The 22,120-nt window shown below is 54.6% G+C and overlaps 1 protein-coding gene across 8 annotated transcripts in view; it reads right to left on the reverse strand.

Moving 5' to 3' along the window:
* Positions 1 to 22,120, reverse strand: part of RGS3 (regulator of G protein signaling 3) — a 75,174-nt gene that overhangs the window by 13,326 nt on the left and 39,728 nt on the right. For all 8 annotated transcript variants that reach the window (XM_062616003.1, XM_062616004.1, XM_062616005.1 and 5 more), the window contains 2 exons: positions 20,254 to 20,294; positions 9,183 to 9,305 (listed from right to left, as the gene is read on the reverse strand). In XM_062616003.1, coding sequence (XP_062471987.1) covers positions 9,183 to 9,305; positions 20,254 to 20,294 — 164 coding nt within the window. The remainder of the gene's footprint in view (positions 1 to 9,182; positions 9,306 to 20,253; positions 20,295 to 22,120) is intronic.

Raw genomic sequence — 22,120 nt, forward strand, 5'->3', positions numbered from 1 at the left:
CTGTGCTGCTCTGACTGTGCTCTCCCCGCAGGAGAAGCCAATGGACCTCCCGAGATCCGGCTGGCAGAGGTGCTCCCATGGGCTGTCCCCACACCTTGGCAGTCCCATCCTCTGTGTGCCCCATGGAGGAACCTCTCTGGCTCCTGCTGCCCTTCAATCTATCCTTGCTCAAAGGTGCCTCACCTGTCCCCAGAAGCATTGAACTCCACTGGAATGAGACCAAGTCCCTCTCCAGGGGGATTTTGGGAAGGATGCAGCCAGCTTCACTGCTGGCAGTGTGTTCCCCGTGCAGAGGCAACATCCCTCCCCAGGGCAGATGGGATATGGGGAAAACAGCACCTCCATCACCCAGGGAAACATCAGGGTTTCCAAAGAGTTTTTGCTAAGGTGGAAGAAAAATATTACCATTTCAGTCCTTAACATGGACAAACTGAGCCATCAGATCAGAAACCTCTACCTGGCCCTGTGATACGCTACCAAAACTTTTGGTGATGCACACCTCAAGACTTCAAATGTGACCACGAGGAACACAAAGTACATGGCTAGAGGAAGAGGCATCCAATACATAGCATGGGGTTGAGAGGAAGGAAAAGAAGCCAGAAACACAAAGCAGAACTACTGGAACTTGAGAAAAACCTCATGGGAGTCATGGGAGAGTCCTCACAAGGAGAATCCCCCAAGCAGCTCCACTCCTGCCTTCCTCAAGCCGCGATGGAACACAGCAGCTTTGTACTCATTCCCTGCTTCATTACTGAATCCATGAATAATTGATCCAGAGCAATTAGTGTAAGAGCAAAAGCAAGCATGGGTGTAGAAACCCAACCAGCAGGAACATTCACACCACACAAAATCCCTGGCCATGAAGCGTCTCAGAGCCCTGGAAGGAGAAATCCTCCTCCACGGGAAGAAATGATCCCGTGGCAGCAGCCTGCACTAATCCCATTTCCCATTACTGTCATCCCCAATTGATAGCTCTGCAAAGGGTGCCTGAGCGGGGTATCGCCCAGCCCTGCCGCTGCAGTGCTGCTCCCTGTGCCTCTGCTCCCTGCAACACAGCCCTGAACAGGAGCCAGGGCTTAACCGAGGGCATGAGCCTTGCCCCTGGCAGAGGCAGAACCTCCCCACGCCACGTACTTTGGCTGAGCAGCTGAGAACGCAGTCCCAGCTCCAGACCCCAACCTGTCCCCTGCCCAGTGCCCTCCATCCCCTGCACACAGCTCTGATTTCAGCAGTAAAGGCTGAATTCGTTGGTGTTCCCCAGTGCCAGTGAACAGAGAGTATGCAAAAGGCTGGAAAAGCCCCTGGAGCACAAAGCCCATGTTGTCAGAGCACTGTAGTGCCACTCCCCCAGCAAGAGCCAGCTGATGTATATGGCACAGGGAACCTCAGGAAGTCCCCATCACTACATGCCCCTTCACTCCTTCAGATGCTGCCCATCATGAACCCTTCAAACTCGAAGCCAGGTAGCAGCCACAGGTTCCCCAGGAGACAGCAGGGACCAGCCCAGCACAAGGCGACCAGCGCAGGGAGCAGAGCAGACACCTTTGATCTGAAAGGACATCCCCGTTGTGCTGCTTCCTCAGCCTGTGCCCAGATCCTGCCCAGCAAAGGGTACAGCCCCAGACTGCAGCCTCTGAAAGCAAAACCTACCAAGGTGGGCTCTGGGTGCATCTGCAGCCTTTGGCACGTGTGGCCGCAGCGCTTGGCTCTGCTGCTGCACTTATTGGTGTCAGTGTAGAGCAGCAGCTGAAGCTGCTCCAGCCTCCCCCCACCCTGGCTCCCTTGTGCCCGTTGTGCTATTCCTGGCTCTGCTCTGAGCCCTGAGGTGCTGTTACCTGTTGGTAAAAGCAGACGATCGCTTGGCCTCGAAGAGCTGAGCATCACCCTGAGACCTGACACATTCACTTGTGCAGCTCCCCCTCACCTGCCCTCTCCTGCCCCTGAGTGACACCACGCTGCAGGCTGGTTCTGATGCTTCCTCCTGATGAAACTGCTGCAGGTTCACGGTTGGGCTTTTTCCCCAAACTACTTTCTATGGAAAAAGTGAAAGCTCTGAGGTGGGAGATGCTCTGCAGTGTAATCCCCTTGCTGCTCTTGCCACTCCATCAGGAAGGTGCTTGTAGAGGGCAGGATGCCAAGCCTCACAAAGGGCCAGAGAATCCCATGGGACAGGATGGAGCCATGTCTCCCAGTCACACACAGCCCTGGGTATCACCACCCAGAGGCCCCCAGCATTTCAAACACACTCTCTAGCTTTACAAAGACATCAGGGTTTGAGTAACTTTTGCAAGGAGTTGCTTGAACTTGCCTTCAGAGTCTGCCCAAGCACAGGCTCGCAGCTCCCCACCACAGTAGGGGAGAGCACCATGGAACAGGAGTCACTCGGGCACAGGAATGCTCCAGTGGAGCAGACAGTGCCAGCCCTGCCTGGCACAGGCAGTGTCCCCCTTCACAGGCAGCACTGCACCACTTCCAGCACCTTCACTGACAGCAGCACTGGCTTAAACCAGTGCTTTGAGTCTGAGTCTGGGCTTTGACCAGCCCTGATCCCAACGCTCACTCTTACCAGCTCTGCTGGGGCTCCATGAGGAGCAAACCTCCAGGGTTTAACACCACCTCTGGCCACTATGGAATTGTTGGCAGCTGCTCCAGCTACTCCTAAAGAACCGTGCCTGGAAGGATGTGGGAAGGTTCACTCTTGGCACTGGACATGGCCAGGAGAACATCACACAGCACCAGAGAAACGAGCTGGTGTTTGCTGGAGGGCAGAGCTCTGCTTTCCTCATGGCTCTGGATGCAGCTGAGCACATGAACAGATAAAACTGGAGCATGGCTCACAGCTGCTCCATCTGCTCCACCATCCCTCCTGCTCGCTCCCAGCACACAGGGGCCTCAGGAGCCCCTGAGCTGTCCTGGGCTAGCAGCCTCAGCACCTCCATGCCACCAACACTAGCACCAAGAGCCTGATGGAGCCTGGGCTTGGTGCTGAAGGAGATGCCACAAAGCCCAGCCCCACATGCCATCCATCCCCAGTGAGCAGTCAGTAGAACCTCCACCTGCCCAGGCTTTGTGTGCCCCTGTGCTTAGGGCTGGAAGCCAACTGATGTGCAGGAAGGGAATGATGAGGTGAAAGATGAGCCCAGGACCCCTCAACACTCACCCAGGCTCACTTGCACTGCAGGGAATTGAGTCAGGCTACTGCACAAAGAGGGTCCTTAGATTCATAAAGGGACATTTGAGACATGCTTTGAAGCCTCACAGGGAGCTGTAAAATCTCCCCACAGCCTTCAATGCCCTGGTTGCATTTGGGGCTTGTTCCATGAAAGGCGGCTTGAAAGTCAGCAAGAATATGGCTCAGGATGGGTCAAACCAGGGCAGCTCAGACTGCATCTACTTTATATTTGCAGCCTGATTCATATCTACTACTCTCTCTTCAGCTCCTCTCCCGGCTGAATTAACATCAACACGTTGTCCTTCCCCTGGCCCGTCGGGTGCCGAGGGTGAGATCCACATGCCACCATGCATTGAGATCACCAACATGGATTCAAGGGTCCCATTTGTTCCGATGGAATGGAGACCTCTGGCAGGGACTCTTTCTTCCAGACACTCAAGTGGAGAGAGCTGAACTGGAGCCTGATTCACAAGGGACAGCACCTCCCATCCCATGGCCTCCTGAATCCACAGCCTGTGGCTGCCCCCACTAATACATTTCCCAGCCCAGGGTGAGAGCCGGGCTCTGCTCACTTGTCATGGAATTATTTGCTTTACTTTTGTACCCTGGCTCCCAAGTTCTGGCAGCTGATGCTGGAACCCTTCCTTATTGGGGCAGAATAAACCTCAGTGCTGTCTCCCCATTTGAGCACACTGACAGCAGCATGAGGTGCGTGTGGCCGGGGTCAGGCTGGCCCCTCCGATGCAGGTAGGATGCGCTTAGCCCTGCCCAGCTTCCCTCGTCGAGACCATGGAAGAAAAGCAGGCACTGATGAAGCTCCAGGTTTCCTGCACCCGTGGCTGTGCCCTGCCCCGTCTGCTCCACAGTGGTTGGTGAGCAGGGCCCTATGGAGCAGAGCTGCCATGGATGGGCCAGCAGGTTCCCAGCCCAAAAGGGAAGGACTTTGAGCCAAAAACAAAGTGAGAAGGTGCATGTTCATAGGATCCCAGCCTGGTTTGGGTTGGAAGGGACCTTAGAGTTCATCCAGCTCCAGCCCCTGCCACAGGCAGGGACACCTTCCACTAGAGCAGCTTGCTCCAAGCCCCTGTGTCCAACCTGGCCTTGAACACTGCCAGGGATGGGGCAGCCACAGCTTCTCTGGGCACCCTGTGCCAGCGCCTCAGCACCCTCACAGGGAAGAGTTGCTCCCTCTCTTCCCCATCAAACAGCCAAACACACTGTGATATCTGCTGCTGAGTGAAGCACCCAGAGAGAGATGGATTCACCCCACTTGTCCCCAACCTTGTCACAAGCACCTTGTCCCCAAGTTTTATCACAGCCACCCCAGTGCCAGGAGCCCCTCGGCTGTGCCAGCCCAAGTGTGCACATGGCCACCCCCCAAAGGCAGGTCTGGGACGTGACCCAGTGTAAAAAGAACGGGTGGTGCTGGGGGCAGTGAGGTGCTGGGGAACAGGGACTGCAGAGGGACTTGGGTGCACACCAGGGGTGGCCGGGTATGGGACAGGAGAGCAGTCACCCACATTCAACCTTCCCTGTGCTGCCGGCTCCTGGGGGAGCACCCAGGGGAGCAGGGCCACCCCTGCACCCCAGCCCAGCGCCGAGCCCTCCCCGCACCACCGGCCCTGGTTTCAATCATCCCTCGATTACACGCTGTTTGCTTTTGTTGACAGCACATTTACTTGCACTTGTCAAGCACGCTGTAAATAGTGACAGAAACAGCCCTGCCCTTCCTGAGCACAGGAACAGCCAGGAAGGGGCCGGACGGTCCCTCCCGGCCACGCACCCACCGGCGGCTCATTCCCAGCACCGGAGCCAGCGCTGCCAGGAAGGGCCGGGCGCAGGATCGGTCCATGCCTGCTCGCACCATCAGCAGCCATGGGAGAGACACTGGCCACCAGGCTTTGGAAAGTGCTGAGGATCCACCAGCTCCCGCGGGAGACAAGGGGAGCACCCATCCTGGACTGCCACGGCCCAGAGTCCGCACCACCGAGTGTCCGGAATTAGTTAGTTTAAGGATAATCTACATCTTTCAGCTACAGCCAGGCAGCATCTCGGAGGTAATCTCAGGTCACGGAGGCAGAAGGAAGAGTAATCAGCCGTTCTGAGTGTGGAAGACACAAAGAAACAAGCAGTGAGAATCAGAGCTGGTGGCAGGCTGGTTACAAGCAGGGTGCTGTGCCACTAATCTCCCTGGCAGCCCAAGCAGCTGGAGCAACTCCAGCTCGGGGAGCCCTCTCCTTGCCCCTGCTCTGCTGTTTGCCATCTCTTCAATCATGCTAATGCAATTCCTCGTGGGGCTGAGCCAGGAACAGGACCAGTGCAGAGATGCAGGGTTATAGAAAGCCCCGTGCTCTGTACAGATGGGCATGATTGGGTCCAAGGAGGCAGCCTCACTAACTCAGTTAAGTCATAATTATAATCACATTGCCGCTGCTGTGGTTCCTCAGCAGCCCAGCCCAGCCCCAGGCTCCACACTTCCCTGCCTGGGGACATCATCTGTCACTAAGCTGGGTCACCCTGCAGATGGGTTTAACAGCTCCTTGCTCAGCACAGCCAAGAGGCAGGGAGTTGCCTCCAGTGAGACCTGGACCCCAGGATGAGAAGGGGAAGGCTCTGCAGGGGGAGAAAAGCCCCACAGAACAAGTCCTGTGACCTGCAGCAGCTGGCAGGATGGGTGCAGCATGCTGAGTTCAGCCAAGTCTTACAGTGGCAGCATGGTCTCCACCATGGACCACACCAACAGCCACGGTTATCCCTGGAGCTCCTCCTGAACTGACTCTGGCAGGAAAAGCCCGTTGGGAGCATGGGATACATCACAGCTGTAACCCTCATGGCTTTCTCTTCCTACGTCTCCAGAAGTGGATGCCACATGCTCCGTACGCTTGTGTCTCCCAGAAACCAGCACCTTTGCTCTTAACCCACCTGCTCTGAAAGCAGGAGGCAGAGTGGGCTCCACACACCCTGCATCCTCCAGGCTTGACACCATCCTCCAGGAGACATTCCCAGAGGCAGTGACAGCTCTGCAGAGCCATGACCCTGAGCCAGAAGGACCTTCCCTTACTGGTGCCCTAGCCAGGCACAGCTCAGGGGGCCTTTTAAAACAAGAGGTACCATCCCAAGCCCCAAATCCTTCTGATTTCCCTCAGCCCCAAGAAGCTGGCACCATACAACTTTTCCTCCATCAGTACAGCCAGTCCAGCCCCTCCTCTCCAGATGTACCCACCCTGCTGGGGATGCTCTGCCTCAGTACAACTGTCTGTTCAGGAAGGGAAGAAGCTCTTCCCTATGAGGGTGCTGAGGCGCTGGCACAGGGTGCCCAGAGAAGCTGTGGCTGCCCCATCCCTGGCAGTGTTCAACGCCAGGCTGGACACAGGGGCTTGGAGCAAGCTGCTCTAGTGGAAGGTGTCGCTGCTCTAGTGGAAGGTGTCCCTGCCCGTGGCAGGAGCTGGGACTGGAGGAGCTTTAAGGTTCCTTCCAGCACAAACCAGGCTGGAATTCTGTGGTTGATGGACAGCACTAACAGCAGGGTTAAGGTGTTGAAGGAGAGATGTTCCCAGCTGTCTCACTGCTGAGGAGCTCTCTCTGCCCAGACAATGTCCCTTTCTCCAGCACTCAGCTGGCATATGGCACATCCCTGCCTGGCACTGAAGCTGCAACAGCCCTTTGCTCCCATCGCATGGCAGGGCCCCAGACCCATGAGCTGCCTCTGGCCAAGCTGGAGTTTTGAGGGCTTTGCAAATGAGATTCCTGCTTGGAGCAGGAATCAGCCATGCTGAGGCTACTTCCAGCTTAATTTGCCTCTTCACAGGACACAGACACTGTTCTGTTTCCCTAAATAGCCCTGGCATCGAATGACTTGTAAGCAACAAGCAATGCTAATGGATCACTTCTCCCTTGCAAAACACGACTGACTTTCCCAACTCCTGCACACTGGCATCCCTGGAGACTGTGCCCTGGCAAACCAGCTGTGGAGCAGCCTGGTCACAGCAGCTCCAACTGCAGCTCACCCGTGCTGGGCTCCTGCCCACAGCCTGTCCCCAGCACAGGCACCTATCCTGCCCTGGCCCCAGCACCCCACTGAGTACCTCGCCTGTTCCTCGGGCACTGCAGCCTCTCACAGGGCTGCTCTTTCTTCCCCCCACTATTTCAGGATCAGGTTTGCTTTCAAACTGCATCCTGAGCAGTTTACACCTTGCTGGGATGGGAAATGGGGATATGAACTCAATTATGCACATGGTTAAGCCTCTCTTGCTCCTTTTCTCCCTCCCGGCCCCAGTGGGATTTCCATCAGCTTTGGCAAGCCAAGACAAAACCCCCTTGTCACAACCTTGGAGGGCCCACGCTGGCTCTCCACTGCACCCAGGGATCACCCTCTTGGCTACTGAGGCACTGAAAAGCCTCAGAAAGGTTTGTGTTGAGTATTTGTTCACCCATGCAGCAGCCTGGCTCCCTCCAGAACATGAGTAGCAGATGCTCTGAGAGCTTTGCTCTGAGTCACAGGGCCTGTACATCTACCAGAAAGCCAAAGTCCCAGCCGCTGCCATGAAGTCTGGAGCAGGAAGGGCAAACAGCATCCAAAAATCCAAAGTCCTCGAGGATGTCTTATGACAGAGAGCTGCCAAGATCCCCCCTTTTGGAATCTACTGGAGATGCTCGGATGTATGTCCCTGCACAGCATCAGCCCAGAGCAACCCCAGCCCGTGGCTGGATCACACCCAGCTCAGCCCAGAGCCAAGCCAAGCCCCCAGCAGCATTCCCATCGCAAGCATCCCCCAAGGAGCTGCCGGGAACCCCCTGCCTGGGCACTGTGTGGTGTCAGCCAGACACATGGCAGGAAAACAAGAGACATGTTGTCACCTCCCTGAGCTAGCTGCCGGGGTACTTGCATTGCTGAGGTACAGCTGGTAACTGTTTTCTCAGGCTCTATGTCGTTGCTATTTTAGTACATCTGAAACGTGCAGGAAAAGGAATCCAGAGGCGCTGTCTCCTGCGGAGATGTTTGCACTGACCCAGTTTGGGAGCTGCGGAGCAAAAGCCACATCATTGCCTCTGGTGGCACCGCTCCCGCTCCCTGCCGTTGAGCCAGCCAGGACCATGCACCAAGGCTGTATCCATGCAGCAACATGGGGCAGGAGCTGCTCCACCACCACGCAGCAGCCAAGGGGAGGCATCCGGGTGGTTTTACCCCCAAGCTCCCCATCTGCTTCACTGGAAGCTCTTTAAACACTCAGCACAGTGGGTTTCTCTTTTCCACCCACCGAGAGTCCAAACCCAGTCCCCAGGGGATGGGATGACTCCAGCAGATTGCTGCTGTCTCAGACAACTCTGTGGTGGCAGCACCAGCCCCAAAGCCAGGCAGATGGAGATGTGTTAACTACAGTGCTTCAAACCCCCTCCACACACACATCTCTTGCCAGTGCTGCTGAGACAGAGCCCTGGGGCCAGGCTGAAGCTCTTCAGTATGGGAAAAGTGCTGCTGCTGCCTTGCTGGTATGAAAAGCAGCACTCATCAAATGACCTTTCTGTGCTCTGAGGCCATCTGTGGGGTCTGGATCAAACGCTTGAACCCATCTGAGTGTGCAAAGGGCCAAATCTCTGCACCACGACTCCCATGCCCTTGGCTTTTAATCAGGACTCAGAGACTCTGGCCTGAGCCTCTCCCTCTGCATTCAGCTGTGCCCTAGAGCCAAGCTCTCAGGGAAGGCCACAGACTGGGTTGCATGGTCTCAGCTGTCCAAATACAGATGCTGGGAGGTGTCAGAAGCCGCCTGCTCACTGGAGTCTGCCTCTACTCAGGTCAGTAGATGCAAATGCAGTAACTGCTTCCCAACCAGGGCAGGAAGCTGCAGACATAGCAGTGCCTGACCACAGTCTCCCTTCTCTCCTAGCAGAAAACCAGCCTCCAGAGCAGCTCTCCTGGTAGGAGCATCCCTGGAGCAAAGCCCCTACCACGAACAGAGCCCTGTGATGCTCCAAGCAGTGTTCTCAAGCTCCCGCATGGATCTCTTACCTTGCTCTCCGTAGGAGCTGATGCTGGATGTTGCTGCTTGGTGATGTTCTCAGCCAGACACCAGCAGATCCTCTTCTTCTGCTCCTGGGAGTAAGCCTCCAAACTTAATAAGCACTCCGACTTCTGACGTAAAGGAAACACAGGCAGAGAGAAGGTCATTAGCTGTGTGTCTCAGACCCTGGCTTCGTTTGCAAACTACTCGCTTCCAACACACTGTAGCAGATGAATACAACAGGAGAGCTCACACCAGTGCCCTGTGCTCCGGGAACAAGAAAGGAAAAGAGATGGGAAATCAACTTCAGTGTCATCTCCTCTGGAGAGGGGGTGAGAGGCTGCTGCGGTGCAGAGCAGAGCGGGGAGGCACGGGCAGAGCACCAGCAGCTCTGCAGCCTGTGCCATCGCCGTGGAAGCACGTCTATTAAAGCTAATTTAGAGGGTGGAAATTGCTCTGTGCTGAATGCAAACATTAGCGAGGCGCCGCGGCGAGAGCTGATGGACACGAGAGCCTCTGAGCTGGGTGCGGCTGGGGGAGGCAGAACTCTGGGGAATCCCAGGATCCCAGCCTGGTTTGGGTTGGAGGGGACCTTAAAGCTCCTCCAGCTCCAACCCCTGCCACAGGCAAGGACACCTTCCACTAGAGCAGCTTGCTCCAAGCCCCTGTGTCCAACCTGGCCTTGAACACTGCCAGGGATGGGGCAGCCACAGCTTCTCTGGGCACCCTGTGCCAGCGCCTCAGCACCCTCACAGGGAAGAGCTTCTGCCTAAGAGCTCATCTCAGTCTCCCCTCTGGCAGGTTAAAGCCATTCCCCTTGGCCTGTTCCTACAGGCCCTTGGCCAAAGCCCCTCTCCAGGTTTCTTGCTGGGACATCAACCACCTTTAAGCCAAATCCCACCCATTTAAGAAACTTTCTAAGCAATTTCTCTTGGCAAATGTCTCCAAGCTGGTAAAGAGCTCATCTCAAATTAGGCATTAGTAACATTTGCTGCCCACTGGGATTTTTCAGGTTTCACTCTAAAGAGGGTCCAGAAATGCCCCTGGTTGGATCTTCCCTTCTGAGACCAGATATGAAAAGAAAAAATAAAGGAAAAAAAGGCAGGATTTTAGGACAGATTTGGCAGAGAAAAAAAGAGTCTCATACTACAGGGCAGGAAAAACACTTTTCATTTCCCCCTAGGATTTCCTTCCAGAAGGGCAGCTCTACAGTAGCCTGTTTTTCCCAGAAAGGCCAAAGAGAACTAAGGAACTCACAGCTTTGTGACTGACTCCGGAGACACAACACAACCGAAGGGGAAATGCTCTTTAGTCACACCATTTAAACCACTGTTTTCATTGGATGCTAATTCATTCACTTTTAATCCAAAATCCCTGCTAAAGCGGGAAATAAACCAACCTCCCACGTCACCTCTGGCAACAGAGATCTCCAGCTCAGCCCTTTGCCCCTCCAAGGAGACTTCCAGGAAAGAGATTTAACCTTTCCGATGTCTGATACCACCACATCTGTTCCTACAGCAGGAACAGGCTTAAACACAGAAAATGCATGCTCAGGCTTGCAGAGCGCTATCAAATGGAACAGGGGGTTGTGATTCAGGGACACAAGGTGGTGGGGCTCCCCCTTGCCCTGCAGATCTCGAGTTGCAGTGATGGTTTGAGCATCCCCCAGAGCCTCGCAGCGCTCTTTCTCTTTACTGATGTCTCAGTCTCTCCCAGTCCCAAACCAGTAGATCACCACTGTGATACCCCTCATCCTAGAGAGGTACCTAATGATTCCTGTCTTTAGAGGAGAGGATGGGTACCCATCTGATGGGCTGGAGATCCAGGCTGGCATTTCCCCACCCTGTACTTGGGACCCGAAATGAATGACAGCAAGGACTCAGCAGAGCCTGAAAGACATCAGTTCAGCTACAAGGAGTCCAGTGCCCACACTGATGCTCTAACCACTGCACACTCCATCCCTACTGAGCTTCTGCAATTCCCTCAGCATGAAACTTAAAGCAATTCCAAGGACATCTCACATCCCTCTTCCTGTGATGGATGCACACTCACCTACCCCTGCTCTGCAGCCCCTCACTGATTCAATTACAGTCCCCATCTCTTCGATTGAATTTAGCATAAAGCGATGCTCAGCCCGCACTGGCTGCTGAGAGCAAAGTGCCCCTCTCCCTCCTGTTCAGCCTCAGTGAGCTGGAGAGGCTTCCCAGCCCCAGCTGCCTGGGAATACTAAAGCCAGGAGAGGAGATTTTCCTCTGGTCCGCAGAGATGCTGCGAGGGCTGGAGCAGCTCTGCTCTGGAGCCAGGCTGAGAGAGCTGGGCTGGTCCAGCCTGGAGAAGAGAAGGCTCCTGAAGGGGAGACCTGAGAGCAGCTCCAGTGCCTAAAGGGGCTGCAGGAAAGCTGGAGAGGGGCTTGGGACAAGGGCCTGTAGGGACAGGCCAAGGGGAATGGCTTTAACCTGCCAGAGGGGAGACTGAGATGAGCTCTTAGGCAGAAGCTCTTCTCTGTGAGGGTGCTGAGGCGCTGGCACAGGGTGCCCAGAGAAGCTGTGGCTGCCCCACCCCTGGCAGTGTTCAAGGGCAGGTTGGACACAGGGGCTTGGAGCAAGCTGCACTAGTGGAAGGGGTCCCTGCCCGTGGCAGGGGTTGGAGCTGGATGAGCTTTAAGGTCCCTTCCAACACAAACCATTCTATATGATTCTATGGCTCCCAAGAGCTCTGTTTCTCCCTCTTCCATCAACCTGCTTCCCCCAGTAATATTCACCCATGCTGGCGAAAGAGGCAGCCCAACCCACATGAGGTGAGCACCCCCAGCTGCCTCTAAAGCACAGGCTCCTGCAGAGTCCTTTGGGATGCAGCCAGAGAGATGGCAGACACGTGAAGGGCTGGTGGGGACAGGGGACAAAGCTCTACAGGTGGCACGTGTCCCTGGAGCCCAGCCCCTGGCCGTGGACCGAGCTGCCCAGCTCAGGGCTCCTGTGCACAGGGGAGGCTGGAGCAGGGAATTGGGCTGACAGGGCTCTGGGAACTGGCCTCCCCACTATTGTTTTCATTCAGGGAGGCTGCTGCTGTGCCTGCCAATATTTACACAGAGAAAACAGGGTTTAATCTCCCCGTGCTGGGAAAGGAGGATGCAGATGGCGTGAAGGGGGTGTTTGCGACCAGATAAAGCCAGCAAGTGAAGTGGCTGCCAGTAGCTTTCTGCCTGCCTTCACCCAGCCTTTAGGACAAACATGTTATTGCAGGTGGTGTGTGCCCAAACACAGGGGAGCTCAGGGAGCCCACGGCAGCACCAGATCCCACGCCAGGGCTGCCCCCGGGAGAGCAGGAGGAAAACACGGGTGTGTATCACAGAGGACCCAGATGAGCCAACACAAGCCCCAAATGGGCCCTGCTACAGCCAGGAAAAGGTTCCTTCTCCTCCATGGGAAAAGCTCACTCCTGTGGATGCTTCCCCAGCTGAGACTCGGTCCCACTGCGCCCAGGGAAAGGAGAGGCAAGGGGTCTGGCCAAGCAGAGCTCCTGGCTACCCGAGCAGCCACCAGCCATAGAGGGATTGTTGGCTCTGTAGCCCATAGAGCAGCTGAGGAGCAACCAGAGAACAGCAGCACATCACAGAAGGGACGCCCAGACCCTACACACTAAGACCCCACGCTGCAGACGTGCCCCTTTGACAGGACCCAGCACAACAGCATCAGGTACACAGGTGGCTGTACATGACACACCAAGATAACACAATAGCAACGAGGCAGACTCAGCCTGACACCTCTCAGTGACCAGCCTGGCCAGGGTCTCTTCTCATCCCACCACCACCTCCCTCACTGTGCCAGCAGACACACTCCCAGTGGTGCTCAGGTCCTTGGGTGTGTGCTCCAACCCCACAGAGCAGGAGGATGCACTTCTCCTTTCCCCAGGCTCCTCTCCTCTGCAGGGTTTATGGTTCAGGGTCAGGGCTCCCAGCCCAGCTCCTCTCTGCCCAGCCCCTGGCCTCGAGCACTCAGAGCATTGGTCCTCAGCCAAACCCCACAGAGATCCCAGAGGGGAAGTACCTCGGAAACGGGCTCCAGACTACAATAGCTTTAAATCTCAGAGCAAACCTTCCACCAGCAAAACTGCAGCCCTGGGAATATCCTGTGCACAAAACACGGGCAGCAGATGCCTGGTATTTCATAACCCAGCGCCAGGCCTGAGGAGAAAGCTCAGTTTGCTCCTGTGCTGAGCTGTGCAGGGGCGTGAAGGGGACCACGTCTCTTCCCTCTTCCTCAGTCCAGGGTTTTGGACTGCTGGACACACCGGTGGTGCCCAGAGAACAAACACTGGCAATAAAAACACGGGGCCTATTGAAAGCTGGGATGACTGAAAGGTGTCAGGATCTCCTTGGTGCTTCAGCAGATGATGTGCACGGAGGGGCTGCTTGCAGGGCGCAGCAATCTCTCCAGAGATGTGTGGCTCATTGCTGTGTGTCTTGTTTTCAAGACAGGGAGGCTCTACAGATGAAGGCAAAGGATAGATGTGCCCATCCTTCCTTGTGACACCAAGGGCTAGCTCTTAGGAAATGGGTTTTGATTGGCCTACAGACACACATGGGTGCCTTGAGAGGCACTAAGATGGCAAAGTGGATCTGCTACTTCATGGTGCAGAGCCAACCAGTGTCTCCAGCTCACCCCAGGCTGGTCAGATCCTGCTGCACTCAGATGCTACTGCTAAGGAGAGAGTAAATGGAGTGATGCCAAGGGAACATGGCGTCATGGCACAGCTTGGAGGATGCTCAGCCTCCAGGAGGAAAAGCCAGCCTGAAGAATCTTGTCCACCCACTTTGGAGCAGCCGGCCAGGACACAGGGCATGGACCTCACAGACCAGCACTTTGTCCTTAAGCGGATCATCAGATAACAGCCTCCACAGGAAACTCCAGCCTTGAGACTATGCAGGCATGGAGCTCCCAGTGCAAACACCACTGGCAAACAGAGAGCAGGTCCACGGCCCTCCCATTCTGCAAACTCAGGCAAGAGGGCTCAGGGCTGAGCAGCCCCAGTGACAATAACACCAAGCTTCCCCAATGCAAACACAGCCCCAAAGCCATCCACCCTTCTTCCTCCATCTCGGCACCAAAGAGAGCAAGCTCCAGCCCATGCAGCCAGCCCCAGAGAGCAGCAGTTCCACCCTAAAATCACCCACAGGTGCCTGGGGCTTTTAAACATCTCTCCAATAGTGAAACTGCACCACATCAGCTCTGGGAAATGTGACCAGAGTTAAGGCTGGGGAAAAAAATTAGGAACTTCTGCTCCAAAAAGCCCATTTTATGCTCATCTCAAAACTCAGATGTGGGTTGAAGTGTTTAAAGATTCCCAAACCAGGGAAGCAGAGTGCCCCTGGTTAGCTGTTTCTCCAGCTGGGATACGAACGTTTCCTGCTCTCCCAGCACTTCCAGCCCTGCCTGCAGTGCCCGCTTCACCCCAGCCAGAGGTTGTCACCTCACTGCAGTACAAGCCCATCTGACAAATAACAGCCCCCAAATCTGACAAGCATCTCTTTTCCTACTATGAATTAAAGGAAATTGAGATGCAATTTCAACAGAGCTCACAGTTCGCTCCACAGACAAGCACCCATCTCTTTTACCTTCTTCCATCCCGCGCACAGCACCCAATGCCAGCCAACACTCGACTTTCTCTCATCAGGAATGTAAATCCCAGCTATAATCCCACCCTGGCATCTGGGTGACTCTCACAGCACCAAATTCAGGGTTTTCTGTTCCAATGAGGCTGAGGGACTGCTAAATCACTGCTCTGTTTTGTCAGGGGCTGTGGTTAAACCCCTCCTGCAGGGAGGTGCGGGAGGGCTCACAGTGCCCTTTGGCCAGTGCTGCTCTGGGGTCAGTGCTGGGCACAGCTCCATGTCTCATTCACAGCCTCGATGGTTCCTGAGCTCATGGCTCTAACCTGACCTTGCTGTCATTGCTTTTTGTGGGTATTTTCTTGCATTTAATCACTAAAAGTACAGAGAGCATCTGAAAAGGACCAAGTCACCTCGCAGGCTGCTCAGGCCTCACCAAGACGACAACTAACTGGGATGGGGTGGAAACCACAAGAGCAGAGCCCAACCCAGGGCACCAGATCCTCCTTAATGCTGGGAAATGGGAAAAGGGGAACAACTTCCTCTGCTTTGGGCCTTGTCAAAACCATCACATTTTGGTCAAAAGCAAATGCAACACAAAATGCAGGTCTTTGGGCTACCACTTTGGGGTTAGAGAACAGAGGAATTGGAAAGTTGACTGAATCCCAAAGTCATCATTACTGATGCCATCCTCTCAATGCAGGAGCTCATGGCTGCTGATCATCCTCCCCCCACAAGCCTTTCTCAGTCCCTTCTGACCCTCACAGACCTGTGTGTACATCGTGTTCTCCCTGTGATCACATGAAAACACATCATCAGCTTACATCCAACTTAATCAACCAATGTTAACCATGCCAATGCTGACTGCCTGCAGGTAAGCAAGAGCTAGGCTTCCCAAGCCCTCCCTGGCAGAGCAATCCTCACGGAAGATGATGCTGGGGCTACAGACCAGAGTTGAAGGTTCCTTCCGACACAAACCAGCCTGTGATTCCAAGATTTCCCCAACACTTGTCTAGAGGATCTCCCATGCAGAGTTAGGATGTGCATCTCCAAGGCAAAACAAGATCAACCAGGGATTCACAGCATCACTGGGCTCGGCTATGTAAGTGTGCTCATCACAGCAGGCCAAGAAGTTGCTACTGGAAAGATTTTCTGTCCCAAGAGGAATTCTGTGTCTGCAGATGAAAACTTCCAGAGGAAAAGATCCATTTGCTTGTGCTTTTCAGATGAAAAACTGTTTAATTTTAATTCAGCCTGAATACATTGGGTTTGAATCAAAACCTTCCAACAATGCAATAAAACACTGATCTGTAGTTTCCTATCAGTGGGACATTTCCGGAGCAGGGAAGGGTGTGAAGGCAGCCCTGGATCACATTCACATCTCTGCACTGACTCCCTGTGGGGCTACTGATTCCCACCACAGCTGATGCTTTCTCTGACAGGTTTTACACATGTCATGACAGGAGGTGTCCATGTTCTGCAGGGAGTGGAATTTGGGCAGGAGGGAAATGGAGCCCAACAAACACACTCCAAAGGGGAAATGGAGCCCAACAAACACCCTCCAAATTCTATAGGATGCAGACACACGGGTCCACACTGAACAAGCCCAGAGCTTCCACAGGCAGAATCTGTTCAACTGACTTTGAGCTGTTTCATTTAGATTTAACACACTAAAATGAAACACACTCTGGACCAGGTTTACATGCACTGAGAGTACTTCACGTACCAACTGGCAGGTAGAAAAATGAGACAAGCTTCCAGGTATACACAGCATTCCTCAGATCAAAAGGTACCACTTCCCCTCCCAAGCCCTGGCTTGCTTATGCGCTGGGACTATCGCAGCTACCCCATGACCACACAAGGAGCAAAAGCCCCAAGAGCAGACAGCTCAGGGGAGAACCTTCCTCTCTTTCTGCATTCTTTCCAACACCAGCCTATATTTAGCCCTTCCAGGAGGCCACGTGTCCCACTAGCATCGGGGCCACCCGCACTCAGGACCTCCAAGCACTGCAACTCACACCCTGGGGAGCTGTAAAACAACCCCCCCTCTGCTGTAACCCACACTGGGCTGTAAAGATCACTAAATAACAGGATGCACAGGACCTAAGCTCCGTGGAGTGATTTACTGACACGTGATTAGGCAGGATGAGCAGCAGTGGCTGGTTTATGGCACTCCAGTTTCCCCTGAGAGCTGGATTTTCATGTTTAAAATCAATGAAGCATCTCACAGACATTGAAACGTACTTCTCTTTTGGGTCATGCCAGATCTGAATGCAAAAACACAGCCTTATGGGTTAGAACTTTATCACAAACCTTCCAGATGAGAAGGAGCAGGAGGGAACAGCTCAAGGCCTCAGCAAAGAGCTGTTCCTGCAGCAAACACAAAATAGGCCCAGCCCCATGGGCTCCCTTTTGACTCTCAGCAGCACTAAACACATTACAGCTCATTGCAGATGATTTGTGGGTTAGAAACAGCAGCATGAGAGCATCCAGCAACCTCCAGGCCCTGTCACGGCGGCGCAATGGATGTGTCTGCCCAGATCACAGTGACAGAAGAGCTCAGTGATGAGCACCAACACCCCCAGACCCATCACATCCACCCTGGAGAGGGCCAGCCGGCAGAGCTGAGCCAGGGAAAAGCTCCTGGCAGAGTAAAGTGCTGCTGGCAAGCCCAGGGATGGAGCAGTGGCTGCAAAGAGCCTCTGTAAAGAGCAGATGAGGAGGGAGAGAGACTCTCAGGGTGACATGGGACCAAAAAAGCTGTGTCCACACAAGCACCATCCCCTCCTGCATTCTTACACAAAGCTTTCCAGTTGCCACAAGCAGTGGCAGGAGTGGCAGTGGGACAGCCACATCTACCAGCAGCGAGTGATGCTTCACCGGACCCAAATCACAGCTTTCATTTGACGGCAGCCCATGCCTTGAACCCACCCCACAGCAAAAATAACCTGAATGCCACAAACTGATGCTCCCACCAGCCCCTGCAACCCCCCTGTGTGCAGCCAGCCTGCAGGAATGCCTTTGAGGGAGACCATGCTCTCCATCCCACCAAGACTTAAAACCTCCTGGTGACACCCCACGCAAACAGCCCTGTAACTAAAGCTTTGCTCCTGACAACTGAATACAAAGAAGAGATGACCTGAAGGTGATTCTCTTCTTAGCTTCCCTGCAGGAAAAGGATGCTCAGATGCTCTCAGGCTGGCTCCCACAGCAGCATCCCATCAGTTAAGAAGTCTCCGTTTGCCTGAGAACAGTTCATTGAGCCACACAACCTACACACAGCACAAGTGTGAGGTTTCTGCTCTCATACCTCACCAGCCCTGTCCTTGCAGCACTGCAGGTCACTGGTCCCAGAAGAGCAGCCATGGGGAAGTCAGGAGGGCACCGTCCTGCCCTGGGTCACTGCTGACTCACAGGCACGTCCCTCCTGCACCTCAGCTTCCCCTTTGAGCCAGAATTACTCATTGCTGGAGAGTCTGATGAGACCCACAGCTAGAACTGCTCCACTGGCCCCTGAAGCGTGAAGACTGGCCTTTCTATCTGTGCTATGTACACACAGAAGCCACCTTCCCCCTTCCTTGCAGCAAAGACCCAGCCAAACCACAACACTGGAGAATCACCTCCTCACACCAGCCTGATCTCAGTGCAGACCAGCAGCCTCAGAGCACCCCTGTGGGGTCTGGGAGGGAATGGGTGGCACAGGGGATGCCCTGCACAGCAAGGTGCTGTCTTTGAGCCAGAGGATGCCCCAGTGTCACCTGAAAGCCCTGGGCTAGTGCAGGGTGTGAGCAGCCACTCCAGGGTATGGGCATGCAGCAAACCTGCTGGTAACTGCAGGTCAGGAAACTCCTGCCTCACTTGCAACCTGCTCCAAAACACCTCCAGGAGGAACTGGAGAATCCCATGACAGTGGCCAGTTCAGATCTACTGTCCTCTGGAAGAGCATGCATGTAGGAAAGCAAACGTTTCACATTTTATATACAACACTCCAACTGCAACAGATGTCACTGATAGAGAATCACAGGATCCCAGCCTGGTTTGTGCTGGAAGGAACCTTAAAGCTCTTCCAGCTCCAACCCCTGCCACGGGCAGGGACACCTTCCACTAGAGCAGCTTGCTCCAAGCCCCTGTGTCCAACCTGGCCTTGAACACTGCCAGGGATGGGGCAGCCACAGCTTCTCTGGGCACCCTGTGCCAGCACCTCAGCACCCTCCCAAGGAAGAGCTTCTGCCTAAGAGCTCATCTCAGTCTCCCTATTTTCATCTTAAAGCCATTCTCTGATCTCAAGGACCAGAGCAATTAGAGCCATTTAAGCCCCTCAAGAGCTTATGCACTTAAGTCTTAAAGACAAGTTTTCACCTCTCAGGATCTCATGAAACATCTTTCAGGCACTTCTACTTAAGGGGCTCAAAGCACTGAATTACACGTCAGGTCTGAATGCATCTTTCCAAATGCATGAGAAACTGCCAGGTGCCTCATATCCCACTGTTGGGATGTCGCTGAGGTACACCCATCACAGCCCTTCTGAGTCACAGCACAGGATTAGGGTATGGAGACATCAATACGCCTGGTGTTCCACAGGGGCAGGCACTGAGCAAACCCCTGAGGAGGCAGCTCCTGCCCAACCACCCCAGGCAGAAACAGAGGAGACAAGGAAGGAACAGGAGGAAAACATAAAAGATGGTTACACAGCAAGTCATGGCCTGGCCCACGTCCCAGCCACTCAAGGTGAACAACTTCATTCTGGACATTTTCACCCAGCTTTCACAATAGCTTGTTCTTGCACAGTGCTGCTGAGCAAAGTCTGCCCTTCCTCCTCTGTGCCCTGGGGATCTTCCCCACACTCGCGTTTCCACCTCTGGAAATACAAAGCCTTGAAAGCAGGAACACAGTAAAGTTACTTGAAAAGGACAAAAAGCCCCAGCATCCACCGATCAGATGGGTCCAGTCACTATGAGCCAATTTTGCAGTCTCCTTGGCTGCTTCACAGCACAAATGTAACTGTGCCAATGTCTGAGCGATCCCAAACCTTAGAGCATTTAGCCATGTACCAGCCACACATGACTTTAGAGCTATCATTACATGTCCTTTAGACTGAGCTTCCTTATTTTATTTGAGGGCTTCACACCCTCTTGAAGACAAGAAAAGCAAGATGCCTAAAGACAAAACAGTGTGCAAGGAAATGTGCCCCCAGGTAAAGAATCCCAGAGTAAGACAAAGTGAGATGCTGTGCACAGGGGCGGAGGAAAAGCAAACCTGCCTCAGTGCTGCCCAGCCTCCCCCAGCACAGATTCCTCTTAACAGCTTCTCACTAAGACATTGTGGCTGCAGCCATTTCCAGACCTCTGGCATATCAAGAAGGAAGTAAAAACCAGCCTGTCCAGTGCTCCTGCCCCAGCAGAAAGGGTCGGAGTTGTTGGTCTGTGTTCAGCTCCCAGCAGAAAGTTCAATTGGACAACAGCAGCACTCACCTCTGCAAGGTAAAGGATGCAGAATTTCCGGTCTTCTGAACCTATAAAGAAGGAAAAACCAGGATCAGAATTCAGCTACAAGCACATTTCTGCAAGCAGAGCCATGGGCAGAGGAGCTGGCGAGGAGACAGCCTTTAATGAATATTTATTGTTGTCACCCCACAGTACCAGGCTGTGATGTGGAGTGATGTATGCTGCATCTGCAGGGCCATGCGCCGGGCAGGCTGCATCGCATGCTGTTTGCATGGACTCACTGTGCTGTCATGGATTCTCCTTTGGGATTGTCCTTTGGGTTAAAGGTTTGTCTCATTCAGAGGCCACATCCAGGCTCTTCTGCCCTCCTGCCATGGTACATGCAGCCTGATTCCTCACCAGGGCTGTGGAGGCCCCACAGTGCACATGGAGCTATCCTGGGCACCACCAGGTCTCATCCCCCTGTGGATGCTTTGCTCCCAAGAACACCGACCAGAGCAGCTCCTGTTCCTACATCCTTGCTCATTCCCAGCTTCCAGCCCTAAGCCCTTGGTAAGGCTGGTGCAGCTCTGCCCAGGGCTGTCTGGCCCAGCCTCCACCAGTGCCAGTGGCTGGGGTCAGCACCTCTCCAAGGAGAGGGAGCCAAATTCCAGGGCAATGGGAAGTGGTTGATGTGGGGCAGAGCCCATCCTGCTCCATCGGGCTGAGGGCAAACTCCCCAAGCTCCCACCAGTGTGGAGCTCAGAAGACCTGGCCAAGAGACCAAGAGACTTGCACTTCCACAGCCTTGGGAAAGGAGATGGTGTTGGAGGCAATGCAGTGACCAGCGCTGCAATCATCTCACTGGACCAGGGAGAAGCCCAGGACGGCTCCTCATCTTGCTGCCAGCTATCCCAGGGGATGTATCATGCCCCAGCTGCTCCACCAGGCTGGTTTCTGCAGGCCTGGCCTTCCCTGTTCCCAGCAAGAAGGCATTCCTGAAGATTTGCCCCGGGTTTTGATCCCTGTTGGCGAGATGTGAGTGTCCCCAGCACCAAGAGAAGCCAGCTCCTGGCATACATCAGCCACACAGGAGGACATGAGACTGCCACAGGACAAGGTCACCCCAGCTCTGAATCAGGACATCCCATCTCCTGGAGCCTGCTCTCTCCTTCTCACCACCGTGCCCTGCACCAGCTTTGCTCTTGGTAGCTGGGCTGCAGCTTTCATCACCCTTTTAATGACATGATCTGTACCATGAGGTCAGAGCCGCAGCCTGGGCACGCTGCACATCCCATTCAGAGCAGTGCCAGCACAAGCTCTGCTTCATTTCAACAGTCTGGGCTGCACTAATGACAACGGGCTCTGTGCAGGGCTGGAAACACCCTGCTCCCCAGAGGAAAGCAATTCTGCTGCTGCAGGCAGCAGCCCAAATGTCAAGATAAGAGCTGTGACCCGCTGAGGGACTCACTGATGCCTCTTGAGTCACCCCATGGACAACGCGAAGCCCATGAAGAGGTGCAATGGCCTGGAGCCGTTTGCTGGGTGTCTCTTCCCACTGGGATCATAGACCTGCCTCTGCCAGCTCCACTTCCAATGCACACTGCAGGATATGGGCTGGACACCACCACGGGGACAGCAGGACACTGCCAGAGGGGCTGCTGGAGCCAGCACCACCCAGAGAGCTGCTGTGGACCACTTGGATGAGGAGCCCCTGTGTGTTTGAGCCCCTCTCCACTTCACCCCGGGCACTGTGAGGGTCAGGGAAGCAGCCTGGCCCCACAGCTGCCAGCCCAGGGCCCAGCACTGCCCCTCATTCCTCTTCTGGAAGTGAAGCTTTGATGCTGAAGGGGGCTGGCTGGGAGCCATGTCTCAGCCCTGCACCCCAGGAAAACCCTTCACTGCTCTCCAACAG

The sequence above is a fragment of the Pezoporus occidentalis genome, unplaced genomic scaffold (assembly GCF_034315485.1).
Source record: "Pezoporus occidentalis ecotype Australia unplaced genomic scaffold, CSIRO_AGI_Poc_V1 ctg187, whole genome shotgun sequence".
Taxonomy (NCBI): Eukaryota; Metazoa; Chordata; class Aves; order Psittaciformes; family Psittacidae; genus Pezoporus; species Pezoporus occidentalis.